This window comes from Zingiber officinale, chromosome 2A (genome assembly GCF_018446385.1).
Source record: "Zingiber officinale cultivar Zhangliang chromosome 2A, Zo_v1.1, whole genome shotgun sequence".
In the NCBI taxonomy this organism is placed as follows: Eukaryota; Viridiplantae; Streptophyta; class Magnoliopsida; order Zingiberales; family Zingiberaceae; genus Zingiber; species Zingiber officinale.
In genome coordinates, this window is record NC_055988.1 from 116,171,869 (window position 1) to 116,187,548 (window position 15,680).

At 47.3% G+C, this 15,680-nt stretch overlaps 2 protein-coding genes across 2 annotated transcripts; one reads left to right on the forward strand and one right to left on the reverse strand.

The window, feature by feature from the left end:
- The first annotated feature begins 1,337 nt into the window (after positions 1-1,337).
- Positions 1,338-2,211, forward strand: LOC122042008 (VQ motif-containing protein 19-like). The gene has a single exon (XM_042601918.1). It carries the CDS (start codon positions 1,365-1,367, stop codon positions 2,082-2,084), a length of 720 nt encoding a protein of 239 aa, XP_042457852.1. The 5' UTR covers positions 1,338-1,364; the 3' UTR covers positions 2,085-2,211.
- Positions 2,212-2,891: 680 nt separating this feature from the next.
- LOC122039914 (L-type lectin-domain containing receptor kinase VII.1-like) lies at positions 2,892-5,113 on the reverse strand. Its single transcript, XM_042599328.1, has one exon. It carries the CDS (start codon positions 5,110-5,112, stop codon positions 2,986-2,988), a length of 2,127 nt encoding a protein of 708 aa, XP_042455262.1. The 5' UTR covers position 5,113; the 3' UTR covers positions 2,892-2,985.
- Positions 5,114-15,680: the final 10,567 nt, after the last annotated feature.

The following is a 15,680-nucleotide window of genomic DNA, read 5'->3' on the forward strand; positions in this document are numbered from 1 at the left end:
GGGCCTAAAGTTGAGCATCTCAGGTTTCAATTTCAACCAGTTTGACGAAGCCAACAAGGAGGAGAAGGTGCAGATGCAGAAGTCCTTTTCTTCTTGATTAGCATCGGATTGCTGCTCGCCGTCACTATCTTGGTCTCCATCCAAGATCACATCGGGCGGCGGTGGGGGTATGGAATCTGTGCCGCATCGATCGCGCTAGAGTTGATGGTCTTCCTCGCCTGCACGTGACAATATAGATTCAAGAGGTTGGTGGGGAGCCTGCTAACATAGATCTCGGCGATGGCGGTGACGGCGGCATGGCAGAAGCAGGGGAGAGATTTACCGTCGGACCTGACGTTGCTATACATCGGCACGGCAAAGGAGGAGAACGGGGTGTTGAAGAGGAACGGGAGGCAAAGGTTGCAACGCATCGAGCAGTCATCTCGACGGCCAGGCAAGCGTCGCACCCCACGCAAAAAGGGCTTTCCGTCAAATTTTGACCGGATAAAAAAAATCACAAAAACAGCGACCCCGGATAGATTCATCAATCCAACTGTCTATTATTTGACGCTAAGGAAACTGAAGGATAATCAATCCTTCCTCACAAACTAAACAGCAGAAACTTTTTTTAATTTTCTCAATCTGCTTTTACAAGTAAACATAGCATTACAGCCCCCCACTATAAAGGGGCCAATCACAATGTGAGCTAACATGATTTCAAGACCGTGGTCTAGTTCTTTGCCGGGGCGGTGATATCATAAATCTAAAGGAGGAAATCTATCTTTTGGTTGTCCCTCGATCTTCGCATGCCACAAGGACTGTACATGATTCAAACTCGTCCCTTCTTAACATTGCTAGGATGAAAGGGAATTGGAAATCTAGTGTAGTACTTTGTTTCTTTTCTTCTACTTTTATGCAGTTGTTTAATGCAAAACACAATTCCATCTGATCATTTCAACCTGATTCGTTTGAGAAACAATTTGATATAAAATTATTGGGGTCAATAGACTCGATGTATAAATGATGCGAGTACAGTTGTGCGCAAAACGACAAGAGTCGGTGGCTTTACGTCCTCTAGGTCTCCCAACTTGTGAGCCTCCCAGTTGTCCAATTTGACTTGTTCGTGACCTAACAGTTGATTGACCAACCCAATAATACAGTGCCTCTGCAACTTTCCAAACTTTGAATCAGAAAGGTTGCCTTCCTCTTTCCTTTCCCTTCTCAAATCTTTTCTTCATGTTCACGTTTGGACCTAACGTTTAGCTCTTTACCACTGACTTTTCCTGACGTGAAGGGAGAATGGATGACTCTGAGTTACCAAGTCAATTAGATCTCTGATCTGTTTTTTTTTTTTTTTTTTTTTTTTTGACTTCGTCAGTCTGCAGATGACTAGATTCCTGGCACAGCAGTGGCTGGAAACTACTGAGCAAATTCCAGGAACCATGCCGCATAAATTAACAAACAGATCCCTAAGGAATTGCCAACCGACAACCTCCTCTGTTCTCCTTTGCCTTCGCTTCAAGCTTTCACGGTCATCACTGGTCATGGAAACACTACCCACCTCCCCCAGCTCCGCCACCAGCGGCAGCTGCATCAGCATCAGCATCAACGGTGGAGGAACGCCAAAATCCATCGATTCTAGTTCTTCCCCCACCACTTTCGTCCAGGCCGACTGTTCCTCCTTCAAGAAAGTGGTCCAGATGCTCACCGGCGGTACCTCCTTCGGAGCCACGCCTCCCACCAACGCGCCACTGCCGCCGCCTCCGAGTAAAGTTCCAGGTACCGGCCCCAAAAGGAAATCTTTCAAGTTATACGAACGGCGAGAGAGCCTCAAGAACCTCAAGATGACCTTGCACAAGGCGACCGTATCGCGGCTGCCGCCAAGGAATCAACCGTCTCCGAGCTCGCTGGACTTTCCTGACATGTATCTGAGCCCCATCACGCCGCTGGTCGCCGACCCCTTCTGCCCTCGTTGGACATCAGCCGAGCAGGACTGCGACATCGCCGAGAGAGGGTTCTACTTGCAGCCGTCGCCGAGGGAGGCAGAGCCGCCGAAGCTGCTGCCGCTTTTTCCTCTGACGTCTCCGAAGATGTCCTCTGCATGATCGTTGCAAGTGAACTCAAAGACTCTGTATGCCATGCTCTTCGCGATGTAAAATTCGAGCTTTATACATATCTGTTCTGTGTACTGTCGACGAACCACACGATCGGAACAAATTTTTTATCAGAAAATTATGAGGTTTCGAGTGTATACACAATCAACCAATTGCAGAGCAAGAGTCAAACGCAATAACGAAAATCGAGTTTCATTAATTATTAGGCAGAGATTCATTTAATCCACCGTTTGCGAGTTGACGAGTATAATAGTCGACAAAGCATGCAAGTACTCAACCCAACTGGATCAAAATATTCATTATTGACGATCAGTTAGCAACGTCAGAGTGGAAAGTAGACAGCATCTGCAAAGGCACGCTGTTTAATTGGAGCAAAGAAAAAGCCACACCAACCGTACCAACGTTAATTCCTACATCTGAAATGTCAAGGAAGGTGGCATCCACTTGAGGACACCATTCCAATGTCGTACCATAACCGATGGATAAGAGAAACATGTCCTCACGAGACTTGCCAGCCTTTTCCTCAGAACGACTAAAGACTGGAAGACAGCAACCTTCTTATAAGGATAGTTATAATGTAAATCCTGTGAATCGGGCGATCCAGAAAGGATCCTCCATGCACAATTTCTCACTATTTTAATTAAAAAATAATATTTTATTTTATTTTGGAGTACACGGTGGTAAAAGATAAATACGTTCAAGGATATAGAACTCAGTTCCATCGACAATGGATTGATTCGTAGAAAAAAGTTTAGTGATTTCAGTTCACGGATAGAACTCAGTTCCATCGACAATGGATTGATTCGTAGAAAAAAGTTTAGTGATTTCAGTTCACGGATAGAACTCAGTTCCATCGACAATGGATTGATTCATAGAAAAAAGTTTAGTGATTTTAACGTGGCTGTGCGATGATATCGGACCCAGACAGCGGCATGCAAATGGAGATCGAATTTCGAAGCTCATTGATCGTGAGGTGGTGCCGCGGCTGCGGACGCTGGTGCTGTCCCCACGCCCTGTCAGACTCCACCGTCGTCCGCAACCGCGCATCTAGAAGCCACGACGTCGCCTCCGCCCGGCCGCGCGCGCCGTCCTCTGCCACCTCCTGCTCCTCCGCCTCCAACATCCGCACCACCTGCCTCATCGTCGGCCGCGTCATTGCATCCTCGCTCGTGCATGCCAACCCCACTGCCACCAGCCGCACCGCCTCCCAGTCGTCGAACCCCTCCGATTCCCGCATCCTCGCTTCCAACACTGCCAGATCCCCGTTCACCTTCACAACCTCCCGAGCCCATGTAACCAGAGGCGGACGCCCATCTTCCACCGCCCTCCGCCCGCTCGCCAACTCCAACGTCAGCACCCCGAAGGCGTACACGTCCGTCGCCGTCGTCGCCCGCCCAGTCCTCACCACCTCTGGCGCCAGGTACCCCACTGTCCCCATCACCTGGGTGGTCCCCAAAGGCAGCCCCCTCCGGTGCGCCCGCGCCAGCCCGAAATCGCCCAGCCGACCGGTCATGTCGCTGTCCAGCATCACGTTGCTCGCCTTGACATCGCGGTGGAGCACCACCGTCTCGCCTCCCCAGACCTCGTGCAGGTACAACACCGCCGCCGCCACCTCTCGAAGGATTCTCGCCCTCGATTGCCAATCCAATCGCTTCCCATCGCCAAAGATCCACCGGTCAAGGCTTCCGTTCTTCATGTAGTCGTACACGAGAATCATCGTGCTGGCGGTTGCTCGTCGCGTCCGGCACCACCCTCGGAGGCCGACCAGGTTACGGTGCTTCAGCCGGCCGAGTGTGCGAACCTCCGACGAGAAATGCTTCGCCTCCGCCTCCGCCTCGTTGGTTTGTGAGAAAACCTTCACCGCCACCTGTTCGCCTCCGAGCAGCCCCTTGTAGACCTTCCCGTTGCCTCCTTGGCCGACGAGATTGCTGTCAGAGAAACCGTCCGTGGAGGCGGCAATCTGATGATACTCGATTCGATGTGGCCAATACTCCGATTCCCATTCCTCTATCATCTCTTCGACCAACTCTCCCCTGTTTCCCCTGTCTCTCCTCCTACGGCGGTTGGCTACCCATAAACCTATTATTCCCGCCATAAAAATCGCGATCACCGTCGCAGACACAGGAAGGATGATCAAAAGGCGCGTCTTGTCAGATTCCAGCGTGATGAAATCAGGGAGATCGGTCGTGATTAGGCCGGTGCTGGCAGAAGAATTAGTGTTGCTGAAGCTCAGACCAAGGACGCGGTGGTGCTGCATTAATTGCCCGTTAGAGGCGGCGAATCCGACGTACATATCGTCGAGAAAGACGTCGGAGAGGTCGATTTTGAAAGAGATGAGGGGGCGGCGCGGCTTAACGCCAAGTTTTGCAGGGGCCATGGTGACGTTGAGTATGCCGCCGGCGAAGTCGACCCAAGCCTGGTAATTGGATCCGTCATTTAGGGTGAGACTTTCGAAGGTGACTCCGTCTTCGAGCCAATATCCGGCGGCGGCAGCTTGAATAGAATTGAGGGAATTGCGGTTGACGCCGACATGGTTGCCGTTCATATCGTGCAATTCCGGGTTGCGGAAGACGTCGAACTCGACGGCCAGGACGCGGGACGAGGGGTCTCCATCAGAGGATCGATTGAAGAGGCCGAGGTGCTGGGAAGAGGTGGCGCCGAGGGTGTCTTGGGAGGGAGCGAAGAGGAAGGACAGACCGTGGCCGGGTAGGGCCTGGGGGACGGTGGCCATGGAGAAAAGGAAGGAAACATAGAAGGAAAGTACGCCGAGGGAGGAAGATTTGGTAGGGATGGGGTCGGGGAGGAGGGCGCGGCCGAGGGAGAAGGGGTCCTTGGAAGTGAGAGAGAGCATGAAGAGGCGGCGGAGGAGGTGGGAGCATGAGGGGAAGGGCTCGAGAGTGGCGTTGGCGAAGAGGCTGAGGTTGGAGGAGTGGAAGCCGTTGAGGAGGACTTCGACGGCGGAAGAGAGAGTCCAGAGGAAGCTGTGGAGGAGGAGGAGGAGGAGGAGCGACGGCGGCATTGAAGGCGCCATAAACTAGTTGGAGCGAAGAGGGAATTGGTGATATTATTATGTAGACTTTTATTCAACATTATTTAGTCAAAATATAATGAGATGTTGAAAATAAAAGAGTGGATAAAAATCCTCTTAAATACGAAGTGGTGAAGTGTTCAACTCATTACCAAGTTTAAACTATTTATTGTTGACAAGATTTATATATTAAAAACATTTTAAAAATCAAATTGGCTCACGATTAATTATTTTTTTTAATCTACCAAACCTATCAAATAAAATAATCAAATTCCTTGATTGGGCCTGCATACAAAAGCCAAAGCTCAAATTTACAAGTCTTAAATACATTTAATTACAACGTGAACTCTTCATTTACCATTTAAAATTCAAGCTTCCAATAATGACTAAAAAGTGTTGAAAAAACCAAGAAACTTCTATTTCTACAAATATTATTCAGACAGATCAACCTCTATATATATATATATATATATATATATATATATATATATATATATATATATATATATAGATAGAGAGAATTCTTATGCTGCGGCTCGTTTGGTGCGGTGCCATGCGGTGCAATCCACGTCAGCCGAGTGCGTGAAACAAAAGAAACAAAGGCGCGTGAAAAAAACAAAAAAAAACGCAGGCAAAACCTAGCAAAAGTCATCTCCCTCGTCGAGCTCGGCGGCTGCCCCTCTTCGAAACCTGCCGCGACCCACCAGCCGCAACCTTCGCCGCCACGAGCAGAGCTCCCTCGCCGAGCTCGGCTCTCTCCCTCGCGAGCTCTCTCCCTCACAAGCTCTCTCCCTCGCCGAGCTCTCTCCCTCCTCTCTGCGAGCCAGCCACCAGCCGCAACCCTCGCCGCCACGAGCAGAGCTCCCTCGTCGAGCCGCAACCCTCGCCACCAAACTTAATCGAAGATGCATGTTTTGTACTAACCTTCTTTGTCAACCAATCATATATTATTCTGGAAGATTTTTTTCTTCTAGTTTTAAAGAAAAAAAGTGTTACTACGTATATTTGCTACAAATGTTTGTTTTTAATTTATCTTTCTGTAAACTTTACTTCTTTTTTTTTATCAAGAGAATCGATCCCTATAAGATTGTTTCTGAGCCCCTATGAGTTAACACCTACATATCGCAACATCAACAACAAGTTCAGCGTTAAATATTTCTTGAATCTCGTTCTTGTGGATGAGGAGGATCGGCGATATTTCAAGCAGCAAGAGATCACTGTGTACCGCCTTCAGGAAGCTCCTTGAAGCTTATCGTTGCAAGAAAAGCATATATATGGCTTTGTACAAGGGATAGCTTCTAATTTCCTCATGACTATTGTAAGGAAACGACTTAACCACTTATTTGTGAATTTTAAAATTTCTGTCTTACTATCGTCGATGTATTCTTTAGTTGAATCTTGTTATTTTTTATCGTTCTTTTGCCAGGCTAAAAAAAAATGTTAGAAAACACGGGTTTCGATTGAATGCTTGCTTGCGAGTTGGGTAGAATAAGATGGCATTTGGGAGCTGCTGTCTTTTCTTTCGATACACTCTGTGAAACCCCTTCCTATTTAACTTCATATTTCCATGAACAACCCCCAAGCACCACCAGCTATGCAATCAACCGGCTCCTTCACAAATGGCGCCGCCCTGCCAGCAGCTCATAGGGAATAATGGAAGAAGAGGAACTAAGGATTACGAAGGGGCAACATAACGATCATCAAAACTAAGGATTGAAGTGACTCTTTCTTAAATTTTCAAACAACAAAGTGTATAGAACTGAGAAAATGATTGCTCTGCTTGTGTGTTGTTGGAAAACAAAACAAACAAACAAATGAGCAGGTACTCGAACAGATCAACATCACACTTTTGTGCTCCTTCAACTTAGATTTGTACAAGGAATGAAAGATACGACAACAAACATGAAAAATCAACTGAAAGAAGCAACCATGAACAACTCTTGCAAGCTGATGGCCTCTCTCGATCGCACGTTCTCCTCCTTTTTTTTTTTTGGTTTTACTACTTCAAAACACTTTAAAAATCCGCTTCACAGTAGATCGAAACGAGCAAGAAACAAAGACATCAACAAACGTAACAACACTGTATATTCAACCTATCGTATGTCGTATTTATGTATGTGCATGCCTGCCTGCCTGCCTGAACTCATGCCCCGCGCTCTTGGCTGTGGCCCTTCGACCTTTTAAAATGAGAGCTCCCTTCGTAATCCTTAGTTCGGCGAGGGAGCTCTGCTCGTGGCGGCGAGGGTTGCGGCTGGTGGCTGGCTCGCGGAGAGGAGAGAGCAGAGCTCGGCGAGGGAGAGAGCAGAGCTCGGCAAGGGAGCTCTACTCGTGGCGGCGAGGGTTGTGGCTGGTGGGTCGCGACAGGTTTCGAAGAGGGAAAGCCGCCGAGCTCGGCGAGGGAGATGACTTTTGCTAGGTTTTGCCTGCATTTTTTTGTTTTTTTCATTCGCCTTGCGGCTCGACGAGGGAGCTCTGCTCGTGGCGGCGAGGGTTGCAGCTGGTGGCTGGCTCGCAGAGAGGAGGGAGAGAGCTCGGCGAGGGAGAGAGCTTGTGAGGGAGAGAGCTCGCGAGGGAGAGAGCCGAGCTCGGCGAGGGAGCTCTGCTCGTGGCGGCGAAGGTTGCGGCAGGTTTCGAAGAGGGTCAGCCGCCGAGCTCGACGAGGGAGATGACTTTTGCTAGGTTTTGCCTGCGTTTTTTTTTGTTTTTTTCACGCGCCTTTGTTTCTTTTGTTTCACGCACTCGGCTGACGTGGATTGCACCGCACGGCACCGCACCAAACGAGCCGCAGCATAAGAATTCTCTATATATATATATATATATATATATATATATATATATATATATATATATATATATCGGGGGATACGCCCTAAGAGGGCAGCGCCCACGTGGGCGCCTGTGGGGCCCACACCACATGGGTGCTACCCTCTCAAGTGTGCACCCAGTGAAACAACATAGAACTTTCTTATATACAAAGAGAGATCGCGAGAAAAGCATACCTCCGTCGACATCTGGACCCCCCTTTTATATAGGGTTCCTGTGGCGTGTGTGCACACTTCTTAAAGCGGGCGCACTGTCCCAAACCTTCCATGAATAGTCATGTCAGTAAAGTGTCCCTGACACAATACCTTAACGAGCTGAGCATATCTTTGTAGTGACAGTGGAAGCTTCTGCCGTACGATCTTCTATCTAACCATGTCGTCCGTCGGCGGTACTAATTCCCAAAAGGATGTTGAAGGATATCCCTTGGTGTCTGTTGCTCAGTCGAACGAGATGGTCGCTCGACTAGAGTCTCTGTTGTTTGGCTGATGGATCCACTACTTGGCCGAGCGGGTTAGCCGAGCGGGTTAACCACTTCGGCTAATACTTCCATTGTCTGGTTGTTGCACGTGTTAGGACCAAGCAGGATAGTCATTCGGTCGTAACAGCGTTGTCTGTGTGTGGTTCACTCGGTCATGACTCTAATCTGCTGATCTAGCCATTGATGTAGAGCCGAGCGGGGTAGCCCCTCGGCATGCTTCCGCAGACACTTGACGTTTATTCTTGTCTTAAGTGTCTCAGCTCAACCGATAGCCGAGCTAGTGATGATGTCGGATCGGGCCTTTCATATCTTGGCCGGACGAACCACTCGCCTGCCCGACTTGTGATAGGGGTGTTAACCGTCTTGACTTTGACCTCCATTAAGGCAAAGACCTTTCCCAAGGTGGACCCCTCCTTATCACCACATCACATGCCTCCCCTTCAAATATAGTCGAAGGAGACCGTGGTCCGATTGACTGGACTATTGCGTGAGCAGATTCTGTCCCAATCGGTCTTCCTTTCCGTACGACCTGATCAGGCTAGGCTTGACCCTTGCTCATTGTCCTTTTGAAGGTGGTCACTCAGTCATGAGTATGCTCCTTTGATCCAGTCAGACAATCAAAGGGCTACACTTGTAGACTTTTTCGTCCGTCTGTCTCAGGCGAACGCTGGCTGGCCTGACGTTAACCTGATTTCTCGAGAAGCGCGTTAATCCCTTTCCTTTAAGGTGGAGCAGGTTCCCATGGCATCCTTAATTGTCGACCTGTGATAGCACGCCACGTGTCACACTCGCAACCGTCGTACGCCTGATGTGACCGACATTAATGGCGACGTTTGACGGTTTAAATTCAACGGTCGGATCTTCACATAGCTTTTCACGACCTAGATCGGACATCTTCGGTCGGCCGAGCCTAGGGTATATGAGCTCGCCGCCTCACCGCCCTCTCCACCTTCGTGCTCCCGCACTTGTGCTCTCCGGCGATCCTGTGCGTGTTCTCCGGCGATCCGTTCTCTTCCTCCGGTGGCCTTCTGCGCGTAGTCGACCATTTCTCCTTTCCTGCTCCGGAAATCCTCATCCTGTAAGCTTCCTTCTCTCATTCGCTTTCAATTTCCGGCCTCTCCTTGTTCCTAGTGTCTTCCTCATGGTTTTTTTGCTCCTTCGTTCGCATTTCTTCCGCTATTTTTTCTTTCTATCGCAATGGCGAGCTCATTGCAACTGTCAACTGCCGTTCCCGGACTCTGGTACACCACCATGGAGTCTCAGTTCGATGCGGGTGACGCGAACGCTCTGAGAAATACCTTTGAACTCCTCCCGAGCACAAGATTGTTTTACTCTCTCCACCAATAATCTGTTGGTGCGGGAAGCATCCAACGATCGAACCTAAGTTTTGATAATGGCAAAGGATTCAAAGTTAAGGTGTTTTGTCATCTAACATGTTGAATGAGTGTTTCAGAAAAGTCTTAGCTGCAGTTAGGCAAAGGGAAACCCCTAGGGGGTGGTAACCCTAGGTCATAGGGGGTGGTAACCCTATGCGGAAAGTCTTGGTGGGTCGAGTGCTTTAGGCAAAAGTCTAGGGGGGTAACCCTAGGTGGAAAGTCCTGGTGTCGCGAACCAGGTGAAAGACTGGACCAGCCGGGAAGGAAGCATCGAGCACCGAGCAAAAGTCCAGTCGATCTGGAAGATCGCACTGGCAACAGGTAAATCTCCTGAGTGGAGTAGGTGAGGACGCGTTCCCCATAGAGGGAACAGTAGGCGTCGGGTCGACCTAGGGTTTCCGGTTGGAAATTCGAAGTCAGACTCGGACAGTCCAGAGACTGTCATTATATGCTATTATTATTCATACTATTGTTTCTGTGCTAACTTTGTGTTGCAGGGTTTGTGTTTGGGACTAACACATTTTGCAGGAACAAAGAAGCACAAATGAGCTCGGGTGCAAGCCGAGGTCAGCTGTCCAGAGGAGTTGGAGGTGCCTTGAAGGAATCTCAAGGCGCCCTGGACTGGTGTCACGCCCCGAGGGAGTCCCTGTCCGAAGAAATTTCGGCAGCACCTCCCCTGTACGACGGACAATCTGAATCATTTCTACATGCACAATATACATCAGCCACAGGCGGCTGGAATATACACACAACCACGCAGTTATAAAATACAACCTACTCGGTTGATACAATAAAAACACAACCACACAGTTATATGTAAAGCAGTCCACTCGGCTGTACCAAAACCAAAACACAACGGAAAATGACAGAAACCAAATACAAACCAAACACAAAACTGCTAGCCGGCTAGGCTTACACAACCAACAATAATACAAAATACCACATAACAACTTCAAAACTCCAGAAACAAAACCGGAGCACAAACTAAACACACTGACACATAAAACAAACAAAACATAAATGAAACCGATAGATCTTCTGTGGTGACGTGGGGACCAGCAGATAAGATACTCCAAGTGACATCATAACCAACCTGGTACCTGAAAAAAATAGTGTCCACGGGGGTGAGTTCAACAACTCAGCGAATACCAATAGACATGCCTAGTAAGATATATCTAACAGCAATAAACATGGAATACAACTTCCTAATCATATATAGGAAAATGAAAAACTGAAAGGTAACTGAGGAAGTTGTACTCACTAGGAATTCCTATCCAGAACAAAAGGGTCGTCAAACCAGATACACAATATGCCTCCTGTATGTATGTCAAACAAATGCATCCACCAAAATGCAGCATAAAAGTGCAGCAAACACAAACAAATAAAATGCAATAAATGTATATGATGTCAATGACATGGTCACCCCTGACGCCAGTCAGTCATCTCACACACAATGGTGAGACTGAGTGGGTAGGGTTGTGACAACCGTGCACTCTGACGTCACTGCTCCTGATGAGTGACCGAATGGACGGGATGCTGTCGGAGTATATACATACTCCTACCCCAAATCATAAATGGGGGAGCGCAATGCTCTCATCTCCCGGTACACCATGACGGGGAGGGATCCCTGATGTGCTACCACGCTGCGTCACACTACCCATGAGCGGACCAACGGAGCACCGAACAGTGATGAAACTGGCGATATGCTCTACAATAATGGAGCAACCTATCACACAGTATGCAATCTTGCGAATGGTGCATGAAACTAAGCATGATAATATCCTGAACCAAATCCACACATATATATATATATATAAATGTGTACCCTAGTACAAGTAAGTCAAATCCACAGATCTAAGGTATACAGGTCCTCAATGGTATAACAACCTAGGTCCTGAACATATCCACTTCCATAAAATATGTACCAACAATGTACATGGATCAAAACAAAAGGTTTAGGTACACAGATCAGGTATGATATAAAAATATAGATACACATGTCAGATAATAAAATCCAGAGTCTAGTCCTAAACTCAGTAAAACATGGTATGTCACTTACTCTAGGAACTAAGGTACTCATGGCAATAATCACAAGGTATAAACATGGATACATAACAAGCGACAAAACAGAACATGCTATGGGTATCAAACTGTGACATACCAAAGGCAAACATGATCATTGCTTGTAGCTATAAAATACTATGCATATCCAAATGACAATATCATAAAAGATAAGTCAAGAGGTACCCGCCTCCAATAAGAAAGTTCCAATCCAACGTCGAGATGCTTGTCTCGCGTCAAGGTCCTGTGATATCAAACATAATATCTAGTTTAGCTAATTCTATCATACCACAATTAGCCAAACTAAATTCTAATCCAATTTAAGAAGTTCTAAATTGGATCCAACTAATCCATCCAACACAATTAATGAACCCTAATCAACATAGCAATCTATTTCTTAATTCCAACTCATACCTAATTCAACCTATACATGATCAACAGCATTTAAAACAAATCCCTATGTCATACCTTAAACTCTATAGCTGTTCTTACTACTGGATATACCCGTTATCAGAGATTCGTTGCCAGAAACTGTGAATAGTTGCTGCGGAGAACACACAATCACTGTACCACAGCGATTAACCCATCATTCCAGCACAAAAAAATGAAAATCCAAATACCCAATAAACCTTACCTACTCGCTACCCCTTGTTTTCTCTCTGCCGGCGGCTAGTGGCGAAGCAGGAAGATCCGATGGTGAGGTATAGGTCATGGTGAAACCATTAGAACTTGGAGTTTTGCCTTTGGTTGAAGACCAACTCGCTAGAGCGGCGGTGAACCAAGTCTAGGGCACGGCGCGACACTGCTCACTCTCGGCAGTGGCACACAGAGGAAGAACTAGGCACAGGCGATTGGTGCCGGACCTAGTGGTCGGCGCTCGGCCTCGTCTCGGCGCTGCAACACGACTCGAGAGAAGGCGTTGGTGCTTCTCCGTGCGACGCCGATCTAGGTCAGAGGCGTCGCGAGGGAGGAGGAAGAGGGATTGGCCGGCGATGCTGCTCGGTGCTAGGGAAGAAAGGATCGGGGAGAAGCGGCTGTCGGCAGAGGGAGAGTGGAGAAGAAGAAGAGAGTGGCGCCGGTTAGGGCACAGGTGGTTCGGCGGCGTCGGGCGTGCGGGGGGAAAAGAAAAGGAGAGTTCGGCGAAAACAAATAAAAACAGTAAAAAAGATATATAAATAAATTCAACTTTTCCTCGCTTAAATAGGGTTGACTAAACAGGCCTTCCCGGGGCCCTGTTTTTTTTTATCCCCGGAAACTCGTCCATACGAGCTCCGAAAAATTCCAGAAAAACTCTCAAAAATTCCAGAAAATTCCCTTATCATTATTCGCCATTTTTTCAGTATTTTACAACTGGAGTCTAAAGGCGCCTTGGACCAGGCGTTGGAGGTGCCTTGGACCAGGCGTTGGAGGCGCCTTGGATTAGCTTAAGGCGCCTTCAGATGGATCAGATTCGACCAGTTCAGCTCTGATCTCCGCGGCTGACTCGGCTCATTTAGGGCACCTTGGAGGGTTTAAGGGGCCTTGAACACCCTTTATAAGAGGGTCTCGACCAGTAGCTCAAATTAACTTATTCCAAGTGATCCTCTTGTTGCGTGCTGCTAAATCAATGACTCGGAAGTGCTGCGACTTGACACCGATGACCCGGAGCTTCGCTTTTTCATCCATTGTTGTCGGTATAAGATTTCTGGTTTAAATTAAGCTGTAAATTGTTATACTTGTAAACCTTATCGAGCTTATAGTTGTTGCCCACGGAAAGCGATCAAGGATCGCGGACCTTCGAGTAAGAGTCGATCTAGGCTCCGAACGAAGTAAATCCTCGTGTCTCTGAGTTTGCTTGTCTTTCTCTTTTATTCCGATGCGTTACTCAAGTGTTTAATCGAACGATTTACGATTCCGAACAGAGTGAAAGCCACGAGCGCTATTCACCCCCTCTAGCGCTTCTCGATCCAACAATTGGTATCAGAGCGGGGTCGTTTTGAATCGGTACAACCACCATTCAAAATAATTTTTTCGTGGTGTCTTCAGATTCTTTGGAGTCAATTAGAATCTAGCTTTATAGCTATATTCTAATTCTTTTTCTCGAATCGGTTTTGCTCGAAGTTGGTACAATACCACTCGAACTCGTTATTTTTTTTTCTCCCGCACTACTAATCCAAGACTTAGTCTTGGGACATATTTTTTTTCCTATTTCTTTTGCATATTCTCTCAATGGCCCAACAAGAGGGTTTCAGCACCGTTCGCCCCCCGCTCTTCTCCGGAGAAGATTTCGGGTACTGGAAGGGACGAATGGAAACCTACCTGAAAATCCAATTCGAAACCCGGATGATAATCAAGACTGGGATACGACTACCAACTGAAGGTGATGGCAAGCCTACACCCTGCGAGAACTGGGAACCAACCCTAATCAAGAAGGCGGAAGCCGATGCTAAAGCTACCTGCACCCTCTAGTGCGGTCTTACCAAGGAGGAGCTTAATAGAGTCGGTCCCTTTTCAACTGCAAATGAGCTGTGGGAGAAACTAATAGAACTCCACGAGGGCACCTCCGACACCAAGGTAAGTAAAAGATATCTTTTACTTAATAAATTATATAATCTAAAATTGCAGGAAGGTGAGACGGCGAGTTCTCTACATGCAAGAATTCAAGACATCCTCAACTCTCTCCACGGAATCGGGCAAAAGGTAGAGAATCGGGACGTCATAAGGTACGCACTAAACTCGTTTCCGAGGAGTACATTGTGGGCATCAATGGTAGATGTCTACAAAGTCTCCAAGGATTTATCTTCAATAAAGTTAGATGAATTATTCTGTGAGTTTGAATTACATGAGCAGACTAATGCACAATCAACCGAGAAGGGGGTTGCTTTGGTTGCAGGTACCAGTCGAATGCGCGAACCGAGATCACGACGAAGAACTGAACCGGAGTCAGAAGAAGAACCCGACTCAGATGATAAAGATGAAGAATTAACAACCGAGCTCATGAACCTTGTGAACAGACTCTACAAGAAGAAGAAAGGCTTCAACAAGAAGGACCTAAAGAAGGCAGTCCAATCCAAGGAGGCTCAACCAAGTTCTAAGGTAAAGTTCGAAGTGATCTGCTACGGGTGCAACCAGAAGGGGCACATCAAGGCCAACTGCCCTAATCAAAAGGATGCAAAGAAGCAAAGAAGGAAGAAGGCCTTAAAGGCGACATGGGACGAATCTTCCTCAGAAGACGACGACGACGAACTCGATCAGACGAGTTTACTTGCGCTGATAGCCTGGGACCAAATCGACGAATCCGAGAGCGAGATCGAGTCGGAGGCCGAGTCCGAGCGAAGCCACGGATCCGTATCCGTTTCCCAAGGGCCCGATCCCTCTGTAAGCATCCCTCGACTCAATAACTTAGTCAATTATTTATTACGAAAATTAGTTAAGTCGAATCTTAGAATTAAGTCACTTCTAAAGGAAGTAGCTGTCCTTAAAGAAGTGACTGACTCCAAATCTTTGACTGAACCAGTTCAAACTAGAAACTCAACTCAAGTTCAAAAACTTGAAGAAGAGAACTCCAGTCTGAAAACTCAAGTCAAGGATCTGGAGAAAACACTAGAACGGTTTTCTTTAGGTTCCAAGAATCTTAACCTAATTCTTGGGACACAAAGAGCCGTTTATAATAAAACTGGGTTAGGATTTAAACCAAATAAAAAATACAAATCTTATTTATCTCTTGTACAAAGAATAAATAGAAAAACAGTCCAAGCATGGGTCCCCAAGTCCAAATTGATTAATCAAGTTGGACTTGGTCAATATTGGATCCCGAAGGATCAAATACACTACCTCGATAT